General features: G+C 36.8%; 1 protein-coding gene across 10 annotated transcripts in view; it reads right to left on the bottom strand.

Annotated features, from left to right (window-relative positions):
- The window catches only part of NBEAL1 (neurobeachin like 1), a 72,096-nt gene that overhangs the window by 21,916 nt on the left and 25,433 nt on the right, over positions 1-24,747 (bottom strand). For 4 of the 10 annotated variants that reach the window (XR_001556460.2, XM_015868267.2, XM_015868266.2 and 1 more), the window contains exons 11-38: positions 22,449-22,535; positions 20,942-21,025; positions 19,471-19,569; positions 18,789-19,369; positions 17,638-17,770; positions 17,007-17,126; positions 16,218-16,521; positions 15,254-15,339; positions 14,764-14,853; positions 13,330-13,498; positions 12,099-12,232; positions 11,587-11,746; positions 11,387-11,489; positions 10,623-10,779; positions 9,903-10,061; positions 9,390-9,549; positions 9,023-9,111; positions 7,953-8,537; positions 7,326-7,501; positions 6,831-6,984; positions 6,434-6,562; positions 5,531-5,836; positions 5,279-5,428; positions 4,516-4,673; positions 3,695-3,819; positions 2,586-2,712; positions 1,319-1,467; positions 265-398 (exon numbers count right to left, since the gene is read on the bottom strand). Coding sequence is in view for 9 of the 10 variants with exons in the window: in XM_015868267.2 (XP_015723753.2) it covers positions 265-398; positions 1,319-1,467; positions 2,586-2,712; positions 3,695-3,819; positions 4,516-4,673; positions 5,279-5,428; positions 5,531-5,836; positions 6,434-6,562; positions 6,831-6,984; positions 7,326-7,501; positions 7,953-8,537; positions 9,023-9,111; positions 9,390-9,549; positions 9,903-10,061; positions 10,623-10,779; positions 11,387-11,489; positions 11,587-11,746; positions 12,099-12,232; positions 13,330-13,498; positions 14,764-14,853; positions 15,254-15,339; positions 16,218-16,521; positions 17,007-17,126; positions 17,638-17,770; positions 18,789-19,369; positions 19,471-19,569; positions 20,942-21,025; positions 22,449-22,535 (4,908 nt within the window). In the remaining variant the exon portion in view is untranslated. Of the gene's footprint in view, positions 1-264; positions 399-1,318; positions 1,468-2,585; positions 2,713-3,694; positions 3,820-4,515; positions 4,674-5,278; positions 5,482-5,530; positions 5,837-6,433; positions 6,563-6,830; positions 6,985-7,325; positions 7,502-7,952; positions 8,538-9,022; positions 9,112-9,389; positions 9,550-9,902; positions 10,062-10,622; positions 10,780-11,386; positions 11,490-11,586; positions 11,747-12,098; positions 12,233-13,329; positions 13,499-14,763; positions 14,854-15,253; positions 15,340-16,217; positions 16,522-17,006; positions 17,127-17,637; positions 17,771-18,788; positions 19,370-19,470; positions 19,570-20,941; positions 21,026-22,448; positions 22,536-24,747 lie in introns of those variants that run through there. The other 6 variants (XM_032445994.2, XM_015868269.2, XM_032445995.2 and 3 more) reach the window with 4 other exon arrangements.

The raw sequence follows: 24,747 nt of genomic DNA, 5'->3' as shown, positions 1-24,747 counted from the left end.
GTGAAGTGACTTGTTTAGATGCTAGAGTAACAAAAACAAATCCACAAAACACTCTAGGAAGGCTGCTGTCCAAATTAACCTTCACTACTATTTTCCCTACAAAACTAACACAAAGATTGATTTACTTAAAAGATGTTTTTCAGCTGTCATTTTTGAATTGACTCACTGATACGTAACTTTCTAGATTCAAATAAGATCAGTGAACTAGAACTTGACACTCGTACTAAAAATAATAGTAAACAAGAAAATCTGGCAAACACGTACTTCCTTATTGAAGTTGAGGAAGTAATTGGTTTGATCTGTAAGGAAGATCTCCAGAGCCGACCTCCTGAGATTGTACCGACGCAGATGTATCTCTCGAATTTGAGAAAGATGCCATTTGAAATCAAAACCAACCCCTAGGAAGAACACTTCAATTACTGAGCTGGAATAAAAGCCTTTTCAAAATCTTTCCTTATTCAAATAATGCAGTATCAAACACCCTAGATTCAAGCACAAAAAGCATTATTTTTTAAATACATGGCTTGATAAAACATTTTGCTTGGAAGCATTACTAGTCTCATCTACTCTACTAAAAGAGAGAAATGGCAGGAAATAACTGATAGGATGGAGAACTTGGTTTTGCTTTCTGATCAAAAACACGTTATGAATGTATTTTGTTGACAAAAAATATGAACATGAAACACCTTTGCTTTCTTAATCAGGCTCAAATAGAAGGTTACAGAATCACAGAATTGTAGGGGTTGGAAGGGACCTCTAGAGATCGAGTCCAACCCCCCTGCCAAAGCAGGTACCCTACACAAGGTTAGCATCTTTAGTTTCTCTAAAATTTTACCAACATCAGTCAAACATTTCAATTTACTGTTTGCATACTTAACTACGCACATTTATATTATATTATATATATATAAATATATATATAATATATATATAATATAGCCGTGAATTTCTATATACTGTTACTTCTTAATCATTACTTCCTACGAATTAAAACTACAACTTACTACTCATAATCTGCATATAGTGAAATATGTCACATAGAAGTGCCATTTAAGAAGAAAATTAGAGGAAATCACACTTTGTTCACTAGCAACATCATCAGCAAATAAGCTTTTATTTTACAGAAATAAATTAACACAAGAACTCGGTCTGTTGTGTAGTTTTAGATTATTTTTTCTAATTGGTTTGGTCAGAGGCTGACCTCCAGGAACAATATTAAGTACAGATCCAAACTCTACCTTTTTACAATTAGTTTGGTGCTAAAACTCTACTAGAAGCAAAATTGCACTGAAAATAAAAAGCCATTAGTCATGCTTACCCTCGTCTTTTTCAATGCTACCATCAAAGAAATATAGGTGCTGGGTAGTGACCTCCAGTCTGCCAGGTATCACATCAATTACTGTAATGAGTTCACAGTTTTCAGACAATATTAGCTTTTCTTTCTGACTCTGTTCATCCTTCTCATCCCTACAAATAAAAAAAAAAACAAACAAAAACACTAGGTATTAGGGGTTGGATAGGTCACAGAGTTGCTTAGATATCTAGTAAAAGCACAGTTTAGAAAAGTATCAAATTTGAACGTAAGTACAACGTGAAAGATCATATGAAACCACTTCCATTAGCATTAAAATATTTCAGACCAGAATACTAAACATCATATTTTAATATTGCTTTTAACACATGTGATTTCAGTCTCAGACACAATGAACTCAACTTCCTCTGAAGTATAAAAACAACAGGTTGCATTTCCCTTTCATACTGAAGGTGCTTGAATGATTTGGCCTGGAGCTGAGCCCTGATTCCTGTTACTAAAGTGAGCTTCAGACAGATCTGAAGCAGTGGTTGATCCTAAGTCTACAGAGATGCTTTCAAAAGTTATTGAATGTTTGCTTGTGAGGTACAAGAGAATTCATCAGTAACACAAAGAATCTTGCATCTCTTCTGGGCTTCAACAGTATAGGCACACACACATACCCAGAGTTAATTGAAACAAGCGTTACCACCTCTTCCTTCTTGATCCACACCTCTTCATCAAGAAAAAAAATGAGAGAAATAAAAGTCTCCCAGAGTCCATGAAGGACTTCTCCCATGAATGAGACTCAGGGGAATCCCTATTAGATTTTGCTAGTTCAGCAGATATTCATGCTATGCAAGCTGATGGCAAAGGGAACAGCTCTGGCCTTGGCATCCCTGGACAAGAGTTGTATCCAGTCTGGTCCACACACTCACAGGTCAGACAATCTCCTGAGAACTACAACCAACATACAGCAGGAAGACTCAACAACCCTGCAGATTCAGTCCAACTGAGAGCAGCAAATCACTTGTATCCTCACAAACACTGTACTTAACACTCTCAGACTTCCTTTTCCCTGCTGCTCTTTATCTGTTATTGTTTATAATGAGAAATCTAACAGCAGCTTTTCTGCTGTTCAAATTACTACAAAAGCCCTGGACTGGACTGTTAAGGACAGGCAAACAAAGAGGGAAGTTATGCATACTAATAAACTCGTGAAGTTGATTCCCTACTCGTTCCCATTTCCAAATCACATAAATGAATTTCAGCAATTCATTGCTGTTTCACTTACATAATGGAATTGGCTGCTGTGTCTTCTTCCGGCAGTTCAAGCACATCATCTTCTAAGTCACTCACTTTCACCTGCTTCACCACCTCCAGAAGCAGAGACTCACTAGAGGGTTGTGTCTGGTACACACCTATTGCAAAAGGTATAACAGCTCAGAAACTTTTTGCTAACCCATTTTCAGAAAGTTAAATTACTGAGTGCACCTTCTACTGTTGAATACAGCCTTTAATTACGAAACAACTTCTTCAGACTCCTTCAATACTCTTGCGGGCAAGCAGAACATTTTTTAAATGCTCCATGAATTACATTCAAGTATGAGTCAAGTCAATTGGTAAAAGGACACTTCAGAGAGTAATAAAATTTGACTGGCATTCACAATACATCAAAATGATTAAGGAAAACATCCTCTACAGTGAGAAGGTGGTGAGGCACTGGAATGGGCTGCCCAGAAAAGCGGTAGATGTTCCATCCTTGGAGACTTACACAAGTCAAGGCTGGATCAGGCCCTGGGCAACTTGATTTAACTGTGGATGTCCCTGTTCATTGCAGCAGATTTGGACTAGATTAACTTTAAAGGTCCCTTCCAACTTTAAGGGTCCTATGATGCTATCTATCCATGTATATAAATTACCTACATATATAGAGTTTACATAATTCTACAAGGAAGACAGAAAAACCTTAAAAATTGCATTCTAATGCAGACATCTCCAATAAGATATTCTGTAGTATTCTGCCAGACACCCTTGCAGCATGCAAGTTTTATACAAATGCACTTTGGTGGGTTATTTTGTTGGGGTTTCTTTTGTTGTTTAGAGTAAATCTGGGTTTACAGGATCCAAGAAATGTATACAACTGCTTATTTTAAAGCAAAGGAGCTCTTGAACTATTTTTCTTCCAGAAATATACACTTCAATAAACAAGAGGAAATTAATTCTTTCCATCTAGAAAAGCTGTTTCAGGTCAAGGCATCACTCCTATGTAATACGTTATAACAATAGAAGCAATAACAGAAATTATGACATAAGTATCTATAACACACTGATTCTTAAAAACAGATGTATTCATGAAAACCACAGAATCCAAGTAAACTATTAAGTATAATACAACATTACCTAAATTATCTCTCAGGTCACTGGCATCCTGATGAGAGTTGAAGTTGTAGTTCTGCACCAGTTTTAGTCTCATACGTGAAAAATTTTCAACATTTGAAAGTTTCCAGTGAACAGGATGCTGTTTCCTGAGAAAACAAGAATAGTCATTAAAAACCTATGAGCAAATGATTACCAAGGAACACGTATTTTAAAAAAATCCTCCAGTCACCTACACATTGGTAGGCTGAGAAACATAAAACCTATAAATTGCATTTCAATATTATATGTCAATATTGCAGCTCTGATTATCCTAAAACATTTCGCGTGCAGCAATCATTCTCAAGTGAAATATAGCAAACTGTTTACACTAGAAGTTACACAAAAAATCTTTAGTCAGAATTCACCCAGAAGTCAGCGCAGGCAGAATGTAGCACTTGAGACTGACATCGGCTTCATGCATAAAAACCTCAGATTTATTATGTTTAAAGACTATTTTCTCCATCCAAACAAACCACCGATGAGTAGAATCTCTCAAAGAGGTTGTTTTGGTTATTTTTTTTCTGTTGTGTTTTTAAGTAATGTTGATAATTAATTTTCATTTGTCACTTGGCAAGAAAACATGGTATTCAGGCAACCAGCTCAGCACAATACTTAAAAATTTGTATGTTTAAAATTAAAATGCAGAAATCATTAAGGATACATTAAATATTAACTTCGCATCTCAAGAACGGCCATTCAAATCAATTTGACAGGGTTCTGACCATATGAAATACTAAGTTAATCACATGAAGAAATTACTTTTAAGCATCATATCCTGTTTGATTCAAGAAATTCACTCTTACATTTCAGACCAAGGACCACGTTCAGAGAGCAAGTAAAGTTGGGCTGCTCTCCACTGTCTCAGAGTAGCTGTGTGTTGACTGTTAAGTTGCTTTAGCATACTGTTGTACCGCAGATTTTCCTGTCGAGCCTTTCTGCTGAATGGTTCCACAAATTGTTCCTGAAAGATCATTAGAAATAAATCTAGCAGTGACTGTAACTTGCAAGAATTCTTACAAATGATGAATGTATAAATGTGAATTAGCAGTAGATTTTAAGGCATTGCTTGCAAGGGAGATTTTTAAAGACTTAATACTGCTGTAGTTTAACAGTTAATTCTAATGCTTGAATGGAGACTGAACCTTACACAGAAAGGTCAGTTCAGAAACAGGTTTTTCCACACAGCAAATGGAACCTGCAAACTGTTAAAATGTTCTCTAGGGTTGAAAGAATTTGAAACACTAACTCAATTTCATAATGGAGGTTTTAATAATTCAGGTTTTATTAATTTAAAACATACAAAGTGGAAAAAAAGCAGCTTATACCTAAGGATAATTCCAGGTTTCTGTACTATGGAAGAAGATCTGTCCTGAAATAACTCCTCTTACAGATAAGACTCTTAAACAAAAATAACAAAATTAAATCTTCTATGTGTATATAGTCAGACTGCTCAGAAAAACCTTCAACAGAACAACCAACATGGGTTCAACAAGGTTATCTTGGAATTTAGTTTCTCCATCTGATAGAACATAAATCCCGAGATGTAAGCTACTGAAAAAACCTTACCTGAAATTTCAGCTTGCTTTCTCCTCTCTCCCGATCTCGCTTGTGCATATTCACCATAAATGCTTCATAACAATCCTTCCAATAAAGTGCCATCTGCTCATGACTGTGCCTGAACGAATTTTCTTCATACTGCTTCATATTTGGAAGAATCTGTTCCCATCAAAACAAAGTGCACATGATTTCTGAATATGAGTTCCTCTGCTCTAATGACAAAAACAACTGTGAATACCACCAAAAGAATCAACTACTTACATATTTGTCAATATAAACTTTCCATTCATCAGATCGGCAGTACTCTTGAAAGTCCTCAAAGAAGGAAGGGCTGCCATTGGTAGAAGGCAATGAAGGGAGATGCAAATTCATGAAGAGAAGTTCATAAATTTTGGATACCAGTGTCCGAACAAGCGGAATCAAAAATGAGTATGTTTCTGTCTTCTCTTCAACTGATCTACTTAAGATGCCTTCCAGCTTCCCCAGGAGGTAGCATGCTTCAGGTTGACTCTCTATTACTTTGGTCTGAAGAAGGGTATTCAGTTTTGCTGCTGCCATAGCACAGACCTACACAGACAAATGACTAAGTGTAGGCAACTCAAACTAGTAATTTGGAGCACTCACCTTTTAGCACAGAAGTATTTACATAGTCTGTTTATATCTCAGGCAGCCTGAGGGCACACAGGCATCACATACAGGCACTGATCACCAAGTCAGTTACAACCCCAGTAACAGAACTGCTTTAAGATAATTATGTGCCTAAACAAACTAGCCTGGGTTTTCTGAAGGGTTCATTATTCCAGACACAGCTCTGCTAACTTAATACAATTGTCCATTCAGACTAACAGTCCAGATTCACATGCACTTAACCTATGCCAGCCTGGAACCACTAATAATCAGGACTGCTATCTTACTGCTGCTAGACCCTACGTAACCCCCATGTTCAAACAGCTTGCTCTGTACCTCATTCACATATTCAAGATATGCACATTGACAGGACAGCAGAATAAGTTTGCAAGCTTTTTACTGTGGCCTACCATTTTCATATAGAAGAATAAAAGACTGACATTACTCTTTACTCTTCTCAGTGGTAAGGGCAGCTCCTCCAGAACCAAAACAGTTACACCAAATATGCACTTAGATATACTGGAATTTGCAACAAACCTGCAAGTTGTCTTGTGCAATGAATCCAAGGAGCAACTGGACTTGCACCTGTGAAAACCAGGTTGCTTCTGGGCCAGCAGAGTACCAGACTGACAGGCTATCCATAAGAGTCACTAATTCCTCCAGTAGCTATCAGGAAAGCATAAGATATGCATAGAACATATCAGGAATGATCAGCAACTATTCCAGTGGGAGACAATCATTTCAAAGAGCAGAAGAATTCATGCTTTTAATTTTAGGATTTTCTCATTAAGTGACAATCTAATACATTTCACTATGAACCCATACTCTAATACCTAATTCAAAAACAACACCTAGAAGAGATTACATTATTCAAATTGACAACTTTTTCAACACTATCTTTACCTACAAAATTCCCATTAAGCAGTTACTGTACCTTTTCTGTCCATAAATTTGAATTAACCAGTCCTTCTGCCTGCAGGAAATCCTGTACAATTAGCAAGAGCCGGAAAGCATTCTCAGTGTGTGTAGGGAGAGCTTTAGAATCTCTGTTATCAGTGACTGACCATTCTAACATCTTCTCCAACAAGCTGCATGTAAAACAAAATCCCAAAGTAATTACTACATGTTCCAGCTGTAAGTGGCTTTAAAAAATCCAATTAAGTATTTAATTGAATCTCTCCGATCACAGCAATTACTGTTGTATTCTCAATAAGCCACTGATGTAAAAACAAAAAAAAAAAATTTCAAAACACATGAAACTTGGAACATTGATATTCTAAATCTTAAAACCACATTACACTACCAAATAGGTACTACATGAAGATAGAGATAATAAGGTTGTATCATGATGGGAAACATCTACTCCAAAGCCCCTTTATTTTATCATCAAAAAATAATCAAAGAACCTGCCCTTGAACAGTACACTCACTTGAGTTTTATTTCATCAGAAGGTCGCAGCAACTCATTAGATATTCCCAGTTTGGTCAGTGCAGAAAACACCTGTCCTCTCTCCATCCAAGCCTCATCATCAGATCTTTCAATGCCTTTCCACATTACACACAGTAGGATGTCTGTAAGTAACTGTATCAGTTCATTATCACCCCCCTACAAAAGAAAAGTTAACATTTACATCCTTTCAATTCCTGTAAATGTTCACAAAGTTTGTCCTTCATCACAGTGTTTTGGCTTTTCTTTTGAAAACTCTACAGTCTCAAGCCTAATAGGTAAACACAAACTATGTGAGAAAGTTGGTTTCCAGAAGCTGTAATACATATCGACTTGTACATCATTATTTAAACCTAACCCTTAGCTGCCCTTTCATTCTCCCCATTCCACTTTTGCCCAAGCAATTCCAACTAAAAAAAATAAAGACATAAACAAAAGAAACATCCCTCCTAACTGTAAGAAAGCCATTGGTTATTTTCCTTCACAAAGTAAAAGAGATTAAAAGGACAATGAGGATAACAATTATACCCCCATTAGGGACACAATTAGAAAGGAAAAAAATAATGCAGTCATTAGGAGATATTAACTACATAGGTAGAAAGATGCTTACTCCTTGGTTTTCAAATAAAGACAGATCAGCAGAACTGAAGCCTACATCGCTTATAACATCCAGCTCTTTTTCAGGCTGCCCAGAAAATGGTTTTCTGTTCTCTATAGGTGATGGTGTGCTGGGCAGGCTATCTGTCATCTGATTCACAACATCAGCCAGTTCGTAAGAGTCAACACTGGACAGATCTAGGCTCAAATGTGAAGGATTAGTGTGCCATAATTCCTCACGGTCCTCTGACTTAAAAGACATCTCTGCTGTGGATGCATCTTCCAGTGGCATAGCAGAGAAATGAGCTGGGACATCCAAGGATTTATTGTCTTCTAAACTCCACTGATCAAACAAACCATTCACAGATGAAAAGGTATCAGTTTTATCTCCTTCCTTCTTATCAGCATGATATTTCTGAAGTTCTTCAGCAGGGAGCTTTTTTTCCTCTTCCCTTGAGGAGTCAACCCTGTTCTCTCTAAAGCCTATCCGGACTTCTGAGTTTTCTTTCAGGAAGAGTCTAACCAAAGTGTCCTGCCAGGCCAGCTGCTGAGAAATCTGTTGTGCTGCATCCGGTTGGGAACGCAAAAGATGCAAAACCTAAGGATAGAAGATATTCCATACCTATGCATTAGTTTTAGCTCAATACTATGTTCATTCTATCTTTTAAATTACAATATTTACAACCTTACAGCCTCCCTTGCTCATTTGAGGAAACAGTTACTACTTTTTCCATCATCTGCTCCCTGCATTCTTAAATACTCCTCTGAACCATTATATGATCTACTAAAAATAACATTAAGGACAAAACTTAGAGCAAACTCTAATTCAAGTAAGTCAATATTTCTAAAAATTAAGAAAAAAATATGCTACTTAAGAATCAATACAGAGACTTCACACTTTGTTTTTTAGAAGGATTTGAATATATCAAGTTCAATATCAAGTTACATATTAGCTTTATCCTAAATCATTACTACAGAGAAGTAGCAACAGCAAGCAGTACAGCTAACATGCCTCAAATAAGAAAGACACTACATCATACAGTTTATGGATGTAACAGTATTCTTTTTTTAGAGATAACTAACCTTTCTACAGATAACCACTCTCATGTTTATATCTGATCTGTGAGCCAGATGCACTACAGCTAAAAGATCTTTATAATTCACCGCAGGATCTGTGGAGGAGGAAAAAAAATAAATAAATCAAACTATACCGTGCAAGTGAAAGTAACACTTAAATGTTAAAAACACCTTTGGAAGCCACCTCAACAACCAGGAATGGCAAAGGGAACATACTTTAGGGAATTAAGAAAACAGCTGAGAATAACATGGACCACAAATAGAACACATTCATAAAGTAATATCTCTTTTTCCTGAGCAAAACAACAAATGTGGTTGCCTCTGAGCAACAAACAGGCATTTACTAATAGTAGACTTAAGACTTCCCAGTTACCTGCGTGGAGAACTTGGTTAAGAAGGTTTTTTATGAGAGAAGTAGTAACTGATGATTCATTCAGAAGGAGTCCAAGCCCAGAGTACCCCACTTCCCTGAGTCTCATACGGTGCTTACTGCGTTCATAAACTTTAGTACATTTCAGCATCTCTTCCATAATCTGCACAATAAAATCAAACAAAAGCAAAGTAATAGTGAGAAAGCATCTAGGTTTCTTAAACTTAATGGTATATGACATAGCATACTAGCCCATAGTTTACAAAAAGAATATATTTCATAACAAACTTACACATCCTCAGTTTTCAAGATCCAAATACCTCTACTGCTTGACATTAGGAAAGCACTAACTTGATTACAACTACAGTGGTTAGCTACATGTTGCTTTCGTACTTGAAAAAATTAAACATGGGTGACAAGCATCTTTGTAAGCATTTACACTTATGCCATCAGACTATTGAAAAATATAAAATCATGCTCTTTTGATTAATTTATGAATATCATTTGATTTATTACCTTGAACACAAGTTCTCTAAGCCTGTCGGAGTATCTCTGATGCAATAACAAAGCGTAAAGAACATCAGCATTTCCTGGTTCAAAAAGCAATAAAAAAAGCTGATCTGGGGCTGAACTGGAATGAAGAAGGCTGAACAGAACATCCAGGATTCCACAGAGCTGAAAATTAAGACAACTGATTTAATCTGCAATTCATGCGGACATCATTCTCCATCCAGAAAAAAAGATCACTGCTTTCAGATTTCTATTCTCTTTTGCTATATAATGTACATTTTGTCTGTTCACTGTTACCACATATTTAAGTGGACGTTTTGCTATATGCAGAATGCCATCAAGCTGTAAAGGGAACTACAAAACAAGTTCAAGTATTACTAATGTCTATGAAATAGGGAATTCACATCACTACAAAAACTGATCAAAGTCAATTCATTTTCTTTTGTAACACAAGAGGAAATAATGAGTAAAAGTACAGCCACCAGCAGAGCACTTTTGTAAGGATTCCCACATGGCTGAGGCAGGATATATATAGAAGCACATACAAGTAGACCCATAAATCATTTAGCTCTTTGCTTGTTTTCACACACCTCCCTTTATAGAAATAAGATATCTAAACAGTACAGAATATCCCAAGGTGGAAAGGACCCTTAAGGATCAACTCCTGAACATAAAACCAAAACCAAATTACATACAGTTTATACTAATTTACACTACACTGGATACCTGTTCTTCTTCACTGGTAGCTGCTATGTATCCTACAATGCTCTGTATTTCTTCATGCGTTCCACCTTTGCTTAGAAAGTATTTGATGAGTCCATAAAGGGATGTCCGTATTGTTCTCAGGTCATCAGGAGCCAAATCACTGTCTTTGCAGCCACTGCTAAACAGCAACATACAAGAAAGGTAATCTAAGCAAGTGCTCCATAATTTAGTAGTAACTAATTGGTTGCGTTAGTTTTCAATTTTTTCATCTACTCCAATATTATGGGACTAGCTTTTGTTTTTGCTGAATTAAGGCAACTTTCTCTAAAGGAAGGAGGAAGACCTCTAGTTAATCTTCCCCAATTACTTAACTTTAAGAGGTGAACACATATAACATGATGGAAAACACAGCAATGACAGCAGAGCAGCAAGGACCAAGGCTGCAGGCAAGTGAAGATTTGCTCAAATTGCAACAGCCACAGGCACAGAACTAAAGCAAAAAAAGCTGCTTATTCAGAAGGCCTCAGGTATGCAGCAATCTCCAACAAGATACACTTGCGTCCACTGGCAACCCTTAAATGAAGTCTGGGAAGTGGAGGGATCCTTGCTCAACCCTTACAGTCACTCAGGTGCACTGCATTACATTGCATGCACCTGAATTGCCCCAAGTTGGCCCTGCCTTCCCACCAGGTGCTCACTGTTTCAAGCCATGACTTAGCATTTCCACTACAACATGACAGAACTACATACAACGAAGGAGAAGCTAGAAAAGGTAAAAGTTATACCCATAATAAACTCTGAGCGTGTCTAGAAGAAACTGTACACCATACTTCTTTCTGAAGAGCCTTCTGCTGTCCTTGATGATTGTAGAAAGATATTGTATATGCCCTACAATATAAAGTTACAAATTAGAACCTAGAAAAATATTTGTATCAATCGAGAAGTACTGTATCTTTGTGCAGTTACCCCATGTCCAAGAACTTACCAATTCTGAAAGGGAAGTCCCCACTGTTCCAGATGCTAAAGTCAAAAAGTAAGTGTTGATACATCTGTTGCAAAAGTTGCAAGTTCTTTTCAACTGAGACTTGCTCTATCAACAATTGCACAGCCATCAGTACATTCACATCCATTAAGATGCTTGGCACCTATCAAAATAACAGTTAACGCTAAAGATATGAAGTTTATTGGGATATATTTTTAAAAAATCAACACATTTTTTTAATTAAGATTTTCTCTTTTATAGTGAGTCTGTTTTTATTTAAGTAATAAAACAAACACAAAATGAGAACATGAAGTACTCAAAACAACACTTTTCACTTTGTAGACCAAGGCCAAATCCTCACATGTTCTTGTTTTCAGAAGCATGAGAAAGAAAAGCATATATTAAGCAAACCTTTAAGGCAAACCTTGTATCCCAGACCAACTAAAAAGATAATAAATTAATTAGGACTTCATCCATAATGGCCATTTCTAAGGGCTGTTTCTCAATTTATTCACCTTCTGTAACAAAGCTCCTAGGGTGGCAACTCCATGGGAGTGAATGAGATTTTCTTGATTAACATGGTGTCTCTGAATAAAGTGTTTAATCACCAAGATGAAGGTTGCAACAATGTTTTTCTCCAGGCGTGCTTCTGCAAAACAAAGCAGTACCAAAATCAGAAAATCACTAAGACTCACAGTTAATTGTTAGATAACTGTCTATCACAGGGGAAAAAATAAAATCAAGTGTTTGCATTGACAGCTACTCCCTGAACTTCCTTAACTCTTTCTGCATTTGTTTCCTAGCTGTAGTTGTTTTGGGTTTTTTTTTGTTTTTTTTTTTTTTTTAGTGGCTCTTTCCCACCCTTTGCAGAATCATAATCTTCTCACATTTCCTCAGGAAAAAGTGATGACCTGATCCTTGCTTCATCTACACAGCTGTTACACAGGCAGATTTTCCCCCTTACAGTCACAGTTTCCTGCATATGCTGCATCAGAAATTTCCCCTCAGCAGTAAACAGATATAATATGCAAAAATTGATGAGGGACAGTGAGAAGACAAATATTTATTTATTAACCATTTCAAATTCAAAACAAATGAAAATGCTTCTCTTGCAAGATCTGTTTTCCTCTTGTATTATGCTAAGACAAAAGCTCCCAACTTAGACTAGTACAGTTTGGTGGTAGGTGGTTTTTGGTTGTTTTGGTTTTGAGGATTTTTCCCTCCCCAGTTGTTTTTAGTTTTATTGATTCATCCATGTGGAAGAAGTAGGAGCCTGAACATTTTTCTAAGAATATGAAAATTTAAGAGTCTAAACAGCATTGTTCTGATACCCCAAGATCTTCATTGGCTGCCTGACCCAGTATCTATGTTGCTGAAAAGCTCCTCCTATTGATATCAGCAGGTTTTGAGCAAAAAAGCAATTTCTCAAAATAATCAGAACAAGATTTTCAGAGAAGAGGTAAAAAATAACTGCATATTTTAACACTAATATAATAGGAAATCATTAAGATAAAAACAATGATATTAAATACATTTTTATTTGAAATACATTATCAGATTAATTTTACATCGTGCTGAATTGTCGGTACGTAGCGTCCCATCAAATGTCTAGAAAAAGTAACAGCTCATCAAGCTTCCTGGCTTTTCCAAAGCAGCACTCAAGGACAAGAATCACCATCGTCTGCAGAAAGACTGTTAATTGAAATTGAACTTCAGAAGATGTTCATCTCAACTGTACTTTCCTACCTGATGCCTTTGTGGATGTCAACACCACCCAATCTCCCTCTACAGGAGTAACTGCTTCAGGAGGTAGAGTGTCCCCTACAGACTTCTCAGGCATCTGTCTACCAAGAAAGCTGATCTGCTCCAGCAATGGAAACAGCACATTTATTCCGCCAATGCAGTTGATCATATCCTAAAATTAAGAGAAATAGAAAGAAAGCAACTTTAAAAGAAATCCTCTAAATTATGCTACAGAAGTTCACACTAAATACAAGGAAACTTATTCACCTACAAATCAATTAGATTGTTTCAAACCTGTTTAACATTGGTTTAAAACGCAGATTTAACAAGAGAATTGCCTACATTCTAGGCACTGCAACTACATAACTTCCTGTCATCTGTGTTTTTACACTCACTCCCACCCAGATAAACATGGGAACCTGAAGGCTACAAATACCATAAAGGCTTCTCTATTAAGCATTCTGGAAAAAAAGATAAAAAATATTCATGATATTTAAGTTACCTGCAGTAATGAAAGACTATATACATGTTTTAATCCTGTTCCTGCAAAATCTCAACTTCAAGCAGTTAGAAAATGATAACAGAACAGGTTTTCAAATAAATTTATGTATACTTCAGTCTTAACCTCCACCCTTTTTGAAATTCAAGTCTGCTAAAATCCATTTAATTTTCACTCCTCACAGATAACAACAAACATTAAACTAATCAGAGATGCTTGTTCACCTGCCCAGCTTCACCCAAGGAAAACTACTGGGTACTAAAATTTTTAGAACCCAAAGAAAAACAATATCCTGTAAGCCAATCACAGGACATCATTTTTCCTTCCCACAGGGAGAATTCCTCTGGGGAGAAGTAGAGGAAATCATCCTTTTGGCCTCCATCATGTTCCAATTTTTAAACAGTTACTCTATTATATGTGGCTGCATAATATTCCATTCCCTGTTTAAACATCCCCATGTTTATTGAAGCAAATCTAATGGAAACTGGACAATTAAGCTAAGAAAGTTTTTTAATCCATAAAATTAAGCTCATGGATGAAGACTGCCATGTTAGCTGGGTAATACAAGAAGCATCGTACTTCTGAAAGTTGAAAAAAATAGAATTTCTACAAACCACAAGACAGCAGAAACTGTAGCTCCTTTCAAGCTGTACTTATCTCCTAATGACTTGATCAGCTTTGTGTTTTATCCCTCACTCTAGTCCTCAAGAGAGTGCCAATCCCCATCATGTTTGTTAATGAACTTATTCTCCTGAGGTTTGTACTTTCAATATACTTTCTCATAAAGCCAGAGATATAAACCACCCATACCCACCTCCTCCCATCTACCAGATAAGGAGAACAAATTGCAGTATTTTTAAACATTCACATCACAGCAAATTTAGCTAGTAAATACCGTCACATAAGCAACAGCTTCTGCTCCTCCAGTAAGCACTTACCTTGATGTCCCAGTTCACTACTTTGTTTCCAGTTAGTCTTCCATGTAAGAGGTTTGCAGACAGGTCAAGACAAATTGGATTTCTGCAGGCCTGAGAAGTGAAGACACTATAGTATCACTTCAGAAACAACAGGTCCTTGAAAATGCAGAAAGCTTTGAAATAACACCTAACAGTGCTCTTGTGTTGATAGTATGTTATTTAAACAACTTGGAAACCCTGCAAAATTTATATTATCTTAGATTTGACTTTCACAAAATAACTTTGTGCTTTTGCTATACAAAAACAACATCTATCACCCATCCCCAAAACTAAAGTCTAAGAAAGGTTTTGCTGCCCTGCATCTTCTCACTGCACAATAAAATGATACATTTAACTTGTTCCAATGAAACAGCAGTTGCAAAACACACACACAACAAAACATCCTAAATAAGTCCTGAAATTACCGCATACTGCGTAAACAAAGGGAAAAAAAAAGAATACTGCTTCATACCTTTGGTGTGTAATGTAGCAACACCTTACTGGGGAGATCTGCTACTTCAGGCTCTTGAGATTTCCACGGAGTTAAACAGTTTGGACCTATAAATACATTGCTTTTAATTTTTAAGACTCCACTGGATATTAATATTAACTTGCACAAATTTTTCACAACTATTCTTTGTTATGGCAGGATACTCTGAACCACAGCTATTTGAGGCATGCTTTGAAGTAGTATTATGAATTAAGTCACTCATTCCATAGCGGTCTGCTTAAAAAGAAATGTATATTCTTGATAAAATGCCTAATTGTGCAAGATTTTAATTTGTACATTCCAACAGCTATATTTCTTTACAAATACCTCACTTTACTTGCCACCAACCTATCATCAATCCCAAACAGCCAGGCAGTAAGTAATCTTCAAGACAGCCTTACTTAGCAGCAGAAAAATATTCCCTTTAAATGGTTGAAGTACTTGCTAATCTCTAACAATCCCAGGTCATTATTGAACTTAATACCTTAGTAAAACATAGATTAATATATTAATTTTATTTTTTATTTTTAAAATCACAGTTTATTGATTTGTGTGTGTGCGTGTGTGGAAAAATCCTTAAGTGTAAATCACCTCAGAGGGTTGTCAACAAGAGCAATGCTTTAAAGACCCTCAATTATAAGGTATATTGTAGGCAAAAAGTGGAAAAAAGTAAGAAAAAAAGTGAAAATACTACTTGATACCCAGATTTTGACAGGTTTGAACATAAATAGATGAGACTATGACAACTAATACTTTAAGTAAAACTTAAATAAAAATCCTTATCATTCATTTCTGAGCTGCCTATAAAGCCCTCTCGCTTAAGTTACCTCTACAATTATTTTGGACTGTAACTTTGTCATAATGAGTCTGTGTACAGCAAAGCTCAGAGGGATACTGTCCCTAACTCAACCATGTTTCACTAAAAATCAATGTAATCATCACTCACCTGCTAAATACAAAGCTTTCACCTGAGGGGGTTGCAGTGCTTCATGAAAGATAATAACTGAACCAAGATGGCCCTCCAATGATGTTGGACATCCCCATTCACTATCCTGAGTCCCTGCTGAGATCATCTTGGTGATGAGTTCTGGTTTTGCTAGCATTCCACCCCAGCTTCCTGGAGAGAGAATGCCCCCAAGTGATGTACGATGGGGCATCATAGGGGAAGAAAAAGGTGGATCTGGTATCTGAGATGGAGGAGGAGTTGTTGTTCTTTGACCAGCTGAACCAATGCAGCAAGAAGTAAAAGGCTGCAGAAGAATGGAAGAAAGAAAACAAAACACACTCAGTCTAAGCCTATGTTCCTTTCTCCACCTCTGCCTCACCTATTTTACAAAGCAAATCTGAAGACTATCTCTGCCAAACCTGAACTAAACAAATTAAACCAAGAACAGCAAGTTCTGGCATACTCTGGAGAAGCAATAATCTGAAAGAAAAGAACACGTACTTATCACAACAGTAGAGAGTGCCTGTAATTCAACTGAAAGCAATTTGGTCACCTCAGTTGCTGTGTGAGGAAAACGGCTGGCAGGAACAGAGCCTAGGACAGCACCCTGGTAAAATACTCTGGTGAACAATCCCCTTCCGGATTATATTTGAAAATACTAGCCCATTGCACCTGCTATATGTATCCATTATTTACCAGTTACTCCAAATGTAAGAAAAAAGCCAACTAGGTTCTCACTCTGCTATGAAGTTCATCAGGACAGATGTATGGCACAGAAGGTGAACTTACTTCATTCATAGCAGGAAATCGAAGTGGGGCAGAAATCTTCTGCTGTCCATTGACGTAGATGTACACAAGGCTTTGACCAAAAGGTCTCTTTCCAGGCATGTGAACAATAGTTATGTTGTGCTGATTAATAAAATAATTAAATTTTTATTAAAAGCAGTGAATAATAATACACAACCATTTTGTTGATATCAGCTCTACTTGTAAGTATTTTACTCTTTTCTTTTCTTTTTTTTTGGAAGAAAAGAGGTATAAGGTCTCACATGACAATGCATATCAGTTCTTAGAATAGAAGAAATTAAGGCAGAAATACAATAGAATGCACACACTACAGCCGTTCATGTTTGTTTTAACATGAAAAAATATCCACAAATTAAAAAACTCCCATATAAAACACACACTTTAAAAAAACATTATAACCAGCTTATGAATAAGAACAGCTAAAACAACATAGTCATAATTTAACTTAAATACTAACTTATGCAAAAAGCGCTTGTATTATCTGAGTTTAGATTTGTTCTTACACAATTAAGTAGAATAAAAGAGACTGCTTATGAAATAGCAACAACATTAACTTGTGTCTTCTGAGCTAACACTGCTACCCTAAGCAGTGTTTGTCAGCATCACATCTTACCCAGAGTGAGTCAAAAAAACAGTGGTCAGGCAGCATCACTGTCGCATATTCCCTCTTAGTGCAAACGGCAACCACCAATACTCCAGAGCATGTGATAAAGGCTTCAAATCCCATACCGCTTCCTGTAAAAAAGCTACAGAAAGACAGTAAAACACACAGTTAAGGACTTCACCATACACATTGGAAGTCACCTACCAGTATTTTCACTGAGGAGAGAAACAACTTGAGCTTTTCATTGCTGTTCACATCATATTCTCTGCCTACCTATTACATCTGTTCCAAAGAACAAGACAAATCTCACAAAAAAGGAACACCAAAGACAGTCAGGACAAAGACATGTCCCAGATATCCCAAAGCAGCTTGTAGCTACTTGACTACAGACTGGTTCAGTCTCCGAAAGCCACAATATTCTAATAAAGAAAATACTGGCTTGCAAACAGTGCTGTTTGCTGTTAATTGTGTCCATCGGCCCCACTAAAGCTGCTAATAACACATGCAGTTAGGTGAGACTGCTGTCATACCTAGTACATGTGTTCTCTTCATTTAATTACCTTGTTTTACATCATACCATTGCATATGAAGTTTAGTTTATTTTAAAGATCAAGACACTTAAATGGAATAATTCAGAATGCTTGCCTTTATGATGTTACAGCCAAACCTGGTTTAAAAGCTGATGAGACAATAAGTGTAGATTAATCATAGATTTTAAGATATTCTTTATCTATTAGCAAGAATCTTCGTGCAAAACACAAACACAGTCATGGTTAAATAGCTTATTTCACTCAGTATCATGAAGATCAACTGCAAGCAGCTACCTATAAATTAGCCCTGCAAGAACAGGCCTGCCTTGAAAAACACTTCATTTTTTAGATGCTTGACTACAAAAAATACACATAACTGTGAAGTGTTATCAAAGCTTGCTATAATCCCTTGGGTACCGTTACTCGAAGCAAGTCATGAATTGCTTATTCCTGTAACATAGCCTGGCTGTGGTGACAGATGAAGCTTCTCCCTTTCACAAACTAAACAAACCAAGTGCTTTATATTGCATTCTACGAAGGAAGAAACAGGTACCACACAGACTAGGGTATCACATACCACACGGAATAGAACCTAGATTTGTGCTGTTGAAGTCATTATGGTAACCATACCTATACAGTTGCTTCCGCTTGCCAGTTTTGCTGGCTGTGCTAGGGTCCGCCTGGTCTTGATCAAGGCACAGCCAAGCATTGAAAGAAAACGCAGATCCTGGCCATTTCTGAATTGATGGAACAGCAATTCCTGCCATACTGTGACACAAGTTGAAATACTGCAAGGCACTAGCCATGCCTTGTTTCCGAGCCATTGCCAGAATGGCTCTCACTACTGGAACAACATAAGGGTGAGCCTGTTTTGGTCCCTCAGTTCTCAGGAGCCGTATTAGTTGAAGCAGTTCTTCTGACCCCATTGACTGGCTCCCCAAAGAGCCCAGAAGGGCAATCAGGTTCTCTGCACAGGTACAATGGAGTGCAGAGTGGTGATTTAGTGTCTCAATGATACGGATGACCATGTCTGCATTGACACAAGTGGCACGACTCTGTCTGTTAATACAGCAGATCCGCCTCAACCAATTTGAGATGAAAATCTGCAGATCATGTGACTCAAGCTCTGGAAGCCACTGGATAAGCAGCAATAAGGGCTGGACATTACTAATGCCCAGCATCCCAACAGCCATGTGGTCACCTTCAACAGCCTGAAAAACAACAAAGAAATCAGACATGAAATACAATCAAGAAGAAATATTGTTGAATAGACATAGCATTTCAGACAGCATTCAAAGCAAGTGCATCTCACCATATTCATGAGTTCTTCCAGCAGCTCCCGTGAGGGCTGACCCAGTGACTTAAGTACCTCATAGATATGTGCATAACCGATTCTCTCCTTGAAGACTTCCTGAGGATAAAAATCCAGTCTCACTAACAAATGAAATAGACACAAACAGCTCATCTACTGCAACAAAGTATACTTCAAAACAATATTAGAGTTTAAAAAATTAGAACATAAGAATTGTATTTTTTTGGCTTATAAATCCTTTGATAATATGTCCATTGTGCTTTCTCTAGCAAGCTGCAAATAAGAAGGATCTCACTGCAGCATACAGATAAACAAATATAAGATCAAAGAAGTTATTACTTAAGAAAATATTGCTTTGGTATATTCAAACATTAAATCAAACATAAGTTATTAATAGCTTTATTTTTAAGGCAAACTGAAGCTCGAAATGAAGTAATTATTTTCAGAATTGTAAGGATCTAGAAATTGACTTTTGACTGAAAGATTTTTCTAGTCCAGCTTTATTAGAAATCACTCATCTTAAACAACTCAAAAATTAGATAGTATCTGTTTACTGTTTGGTTAGTAAATATCCAGCACATCACACAAAACAAACACTATTCTCCCTGCTGCATTCTGCACTGAAATTAGAATAGATGGATGAATCCAGCAACAGAAGTGAGAATTACTTAAGTAAACACAGAAAGAAAAAAAAAACAAACACATTGTAATGGAAGTACAGCTGAAAAATTTACTGGCATTTTGTGGATTACCACCGATCCTCCATTTTGCCACACAACATCTCCCCAGACTTCCCAGAGTCAGCGGAGATACAAGTACTCTGAGTTATGCCCTGAAGGAGCCTAATTTACTATCTTGTCATTTCTAACTGAGAACATGCAACGAGCAGCAGCTAAATCAGGTGATTTCCACTTTCTGTGATCTGCACTGTGCCAAGAGTCATTCAAACATGGGATTAATTTAACGAACTCAGCAATCTAAAAATAAACCCATTACTTTTCTGAGACTTTACATTTTGATCGGATTCATGTACTAGCCATTGCCTGTTATTTTATCAAGCCATGGGAATAATCATAAAAGAAAAGCAGAGAAAAAGGCAAGATCATCATTTAGACAGGAATATAACCCTGGACTATAGACACAATAAAACATATAACTCCTTCCTGAAGCTGTATTTTGCAAAACTTGTTAATTCTACTCCAAATATTCACGGTAAGAAGTTATGCATTCTCCTTAAAAAGGTTTCAGTTACCATTTCCACCCTAGTTTCCCAGTTCTGATACAAAGATGTCTATTTGTTTCTAATGGCTACGTAGGGAGACAGGATATCCAGTCCATGGTTCCTACCTGACAGGAATTAGTGATCAACTTTATTAGTAAAATTCCCCAAGGATTTTGCAAATAAATAAATGAATTAAAAAGTCAGACAAAATTTAGAGGCCTATCAAAAGATCTCTGCACATATAGTTACCTTAGCAGCTGGAGACTTGTGCATTACTGCTGTGAGAGCCTGAATGGTTGATACTGCCAAGCAGTCTAGACGTCCCTGAAATACCTGAAAGAAGCAAGTACAGAGGTTACGTACAAATGCACAAAGACAATTCTGCTCCAAAACTGTACTGTGCCCTCCTGCCAGGACAAAAACAAAGTTTACTAGCATGCTTCAGAAATAATCTCTGCACCAATGATTTCATAATACCCCATACACTACAAGAAAGATCACATTAATAGACAACATTTCAAGAGGAGGAGAGAAGCATTCACAAAACTCATTTCACTTCAAAGGCTCTGATGGACAAACATGTTTTCCTCATGCGGCTAATGGACAACCTCAAGAGGGAGGAAGGAAAACAGATTAAGAAATCTCTTGTATCGTGTGTGTGCTGCTAAACAATCAGGCATCCACGGTACATATAGAGTATTTTCTCTTCCACATAGGTCTCTATACGCCAATGCAATACACACTAATTATAAGAGATTACTCACGCCAGCACAGTAAAGTAGCTTTCTCACCCACACTCTCATCTCAGTGATCAACAACTTTTTCCAATTTCATGTTATCTTTTGTTTTTTTGTTGTCTTTTTTTTTTTTTTTCCTGATTGTTTATAGTAATATCTCTATCACAGTCTTAAGGACAAAAACAAGCAGTATTTCAGGTCCATCAGTAAACCTAATGATCAAGACTGCACAAACAGTTTCACACACCAGCCCTGAAATAGTATTCTGTATATCACATACTTTGAAAATGAAACGTCAAGAATCAGAAGATTGTTAGACATGAAGAAATGTTTACATGCTGTTAATGTTGCATTGAGTTTCTAAAAAAGCCAAAGCTTTTTGTTAGAATCACAATCTGTAGATTACCATACCTTGTACTTAGCATCTCTACAATTTTAATCAGAACAAATCATTCTAACACAAAATCAATACAACAATTTGCGTTTGATACTTTCCACAACATTATGGGAAAATTAAAGCAACAGGCTATTCCTACCTCCCTGATTCAGCCTGTCCATTGATTTGTGAACATCTGCTCTTGATGACAAGCAAAGAATCAGGACATCAAATACAACCATTGAGATTCACAAACAAGGCCCCAGAATCCAAAACACCACAGTGCTGAGACAAAGAAGCAAAAAAGAGGAAAGGAAGGGAAGAAAAAAAAAATCACCACCAGGTTGATAGAATTATCTGGATTCCATTCGTGTACTTCACCTTTTCCTTAAAAGATGCAAAACTGAGGCTCAGTCTATTGAAATTTTTGCAACTTAAGGTAGATGAATAAAAGAGAAGTTGAATTCAGTCTGTTAATCTGGAAAACTCTTTCCCATAGAAGGAAATAATAATGTCTGCAGCAACACAAGATCATCTTGCCACAGAAGACTTAAACAGGATCATTAAGGTGAAGCACAGGAATCAGTTTTCCTGTCATTGTGTTTTGACCTCAACTGAAGCAAAATACAGATTAGGTAGGTACCTGGTCCTCATTCATTTCTGTCAGTAATTTGTTGGCAAGGTCTTTTTCACTCTTGTCTGCCACTTTATTGTTAGCATTTAAAAACAGCTGTTAGAAACAGAGACAAGAATAATGGAAATAATCGTATTACACAGTCACCCTCCAGTCAGACCTGTGGAGGCTGCCTCAGGATTTGTGTCTAACATACAAGAAGCAAGTTCTCACTTTGGTGAGACATTCCCCCATTAACATTAGTTATCTGTTAATCCTTCAAATATTGAAGATCACATTTTTTGCTAAATAGTAATTGCATTTTTTGTCCAGAATTAGATAAAAATGTCATCGCTGAGACAAAAAAAGACCTATCTGGATATTAAACTGCTTACCAGCTTAGCAATAATAATTTCATTTAACATGCGCAATATGACAAAAATTCACTTTAAAGAAATAAAAACAACAGTGAAAGAATAGTAAGGAGATGGATACAGATGCTTCACATCTGTCCATTTATGTCTCATCTTATGTGATGGCTTGAAGATACCTAGACAAAATACTAAAATCAAGAAGCAACAGCAGTAGAATACTGTGAAAACAAGCCTTCAGAATAGAAGAAAACAAAAACTACATCTGTCAACATTCTAAGAATCTGCTGGGCTGTAAATAAAACATATGTCTGTACTGCATTTTCAGCTCAGAAACTTCTCCCTAGTCAGCACCTGAATTTGCAACATCAAAGTTCACTTAAGTACCTTCATAATCCACTGCAGTCATTTTGAGTATAGGTCAGCCGTAATCTAATTGAGATTACTGCTTTTCTTCTGTTTATATACTCTAAAGAGCCATTAAAAAAAATCCCCCAAATGTTTTAAAGGTACCTAAAAAGCACAAAACAAAAACAAAAAAACCCAACACTTTCTATAAGTGGGTAAGAATGAAACGTTATTTCTTCCTCATGCATTTTCTCCTACTAGCTTACTTAGATATTCTCTCTGAAGATGAGTAACCCTACAAAATCAGCTTTCACAAAATAGGACAAATGAAGAAAACAGTCAAAATATTACTTGGACTTGCACAAGTGTGAGCCTATATACAAACACAAGACAGTCTGAAGTACATCACACTCAAGAGCACATAATAAAGCAGAATTATGACAACATATCTAAGAGGGTTATAGTATTAACAAGTGAAAATAAGAACATCAAACAAAAGCAAAGGCAAACAGGCAGAAAAAAAAAGCAAATTTTTCAGATGGGTTACTTCAGCCCTGTCAATACAAGTGAAAAATCATCTGCCTAAAGCCGTTCAGACAATAATCATGTGTTTTTAACCTGGCATACTGGTTAGATGCTGGCTAGAGATGATTGTGCTTTGCTCAAAGTCTGATTCCTAGGTGTTTAACAGTACCTATAAGCAGCTTCTGAAATGACTTAGGACAGACCGAGCCCCCTTTACTATCTCTAAAGTATAGTCCCTCTTCTTGGATATCACAAGGCAAAACATAACATTTTGATCAACAAAACTTAACAGTTTTAGAAAGCTCTAATGCAGATCTATAATCCTGGAGCATAATTAGGGGAAGACAATTTGTCCATAGGCTTAAAACCAAGAACTGACAAAATAAACCACCTATATTTTAAAAGATTGCTGGGCAACAGATGATTTTCAAGTATGACTAGAAGTATGGGTTTGAGTATCTCAAGATACCTATAGCAGAAATTATGGTAGGGATTTTCTTTTACCCCTCTTTTCCATGAAATTTTCTCGCCAAATTTACTGAAGATCAAAGAAATTCCTGAGTTCCATATCTATGTCTGTAGTCTCCTCTTCACCTCATACAGAGCTGCAGAACTGTGCTTCACACATCCTGCCAGTGAATCCAGCAGCAACATTTTCACAGGTAAGAAAAAAATATACAGCTAGAAATAGGATCTTCTTCCCACACTAACAAGAGGAAATCCTAATTCCACTGCCAAATTCATCTTTGCTATTTCAGAAAGTACAAAGACACACTGGAGAAATATAACTTTACCCCTCTCTCCTTCCTCTATCATTCTTGGGGCTATTTCCACTACTAAGGTTAAAAAAATGCCATGTAGCAATCTGGAAGCACTGAGACTCAATTGATCACAGTAGCGTGCAAGGCAATCACAGGAAACAAACCTCCCAAGAGTACATCTTATGACAGCAACAGGCAGACTAAAAATGAGGAGAACAAGCAGCAAAAATCAAAGCAGGCAAAACCTAATAGAGTAGCTGTTCCTGCTTTCCTAAGATGTAATTCCCACTTGTAGAATCTGGCCTTGTTCCTGTTCTCATTTAA

This window comes from Coturnix japonica, chromosome 7, assembly GCF_054131305.1.
Source record: "Coturnix japonica strain WE chromosome 7, WE-NBRP24, whole genome shotgun sequence".
Classification (NCBI taxonomy): domain Eukaryota; kingdom Metazoa; phylum Chordata; class Aves; order Galliformes; family Phasianidae; genus Coturnix; species Coturnix japonica.
Note: the sequence above shows the minus strand (reverse complement) of the source record. Positions and strands in the feature narration are given on the sequence as shown.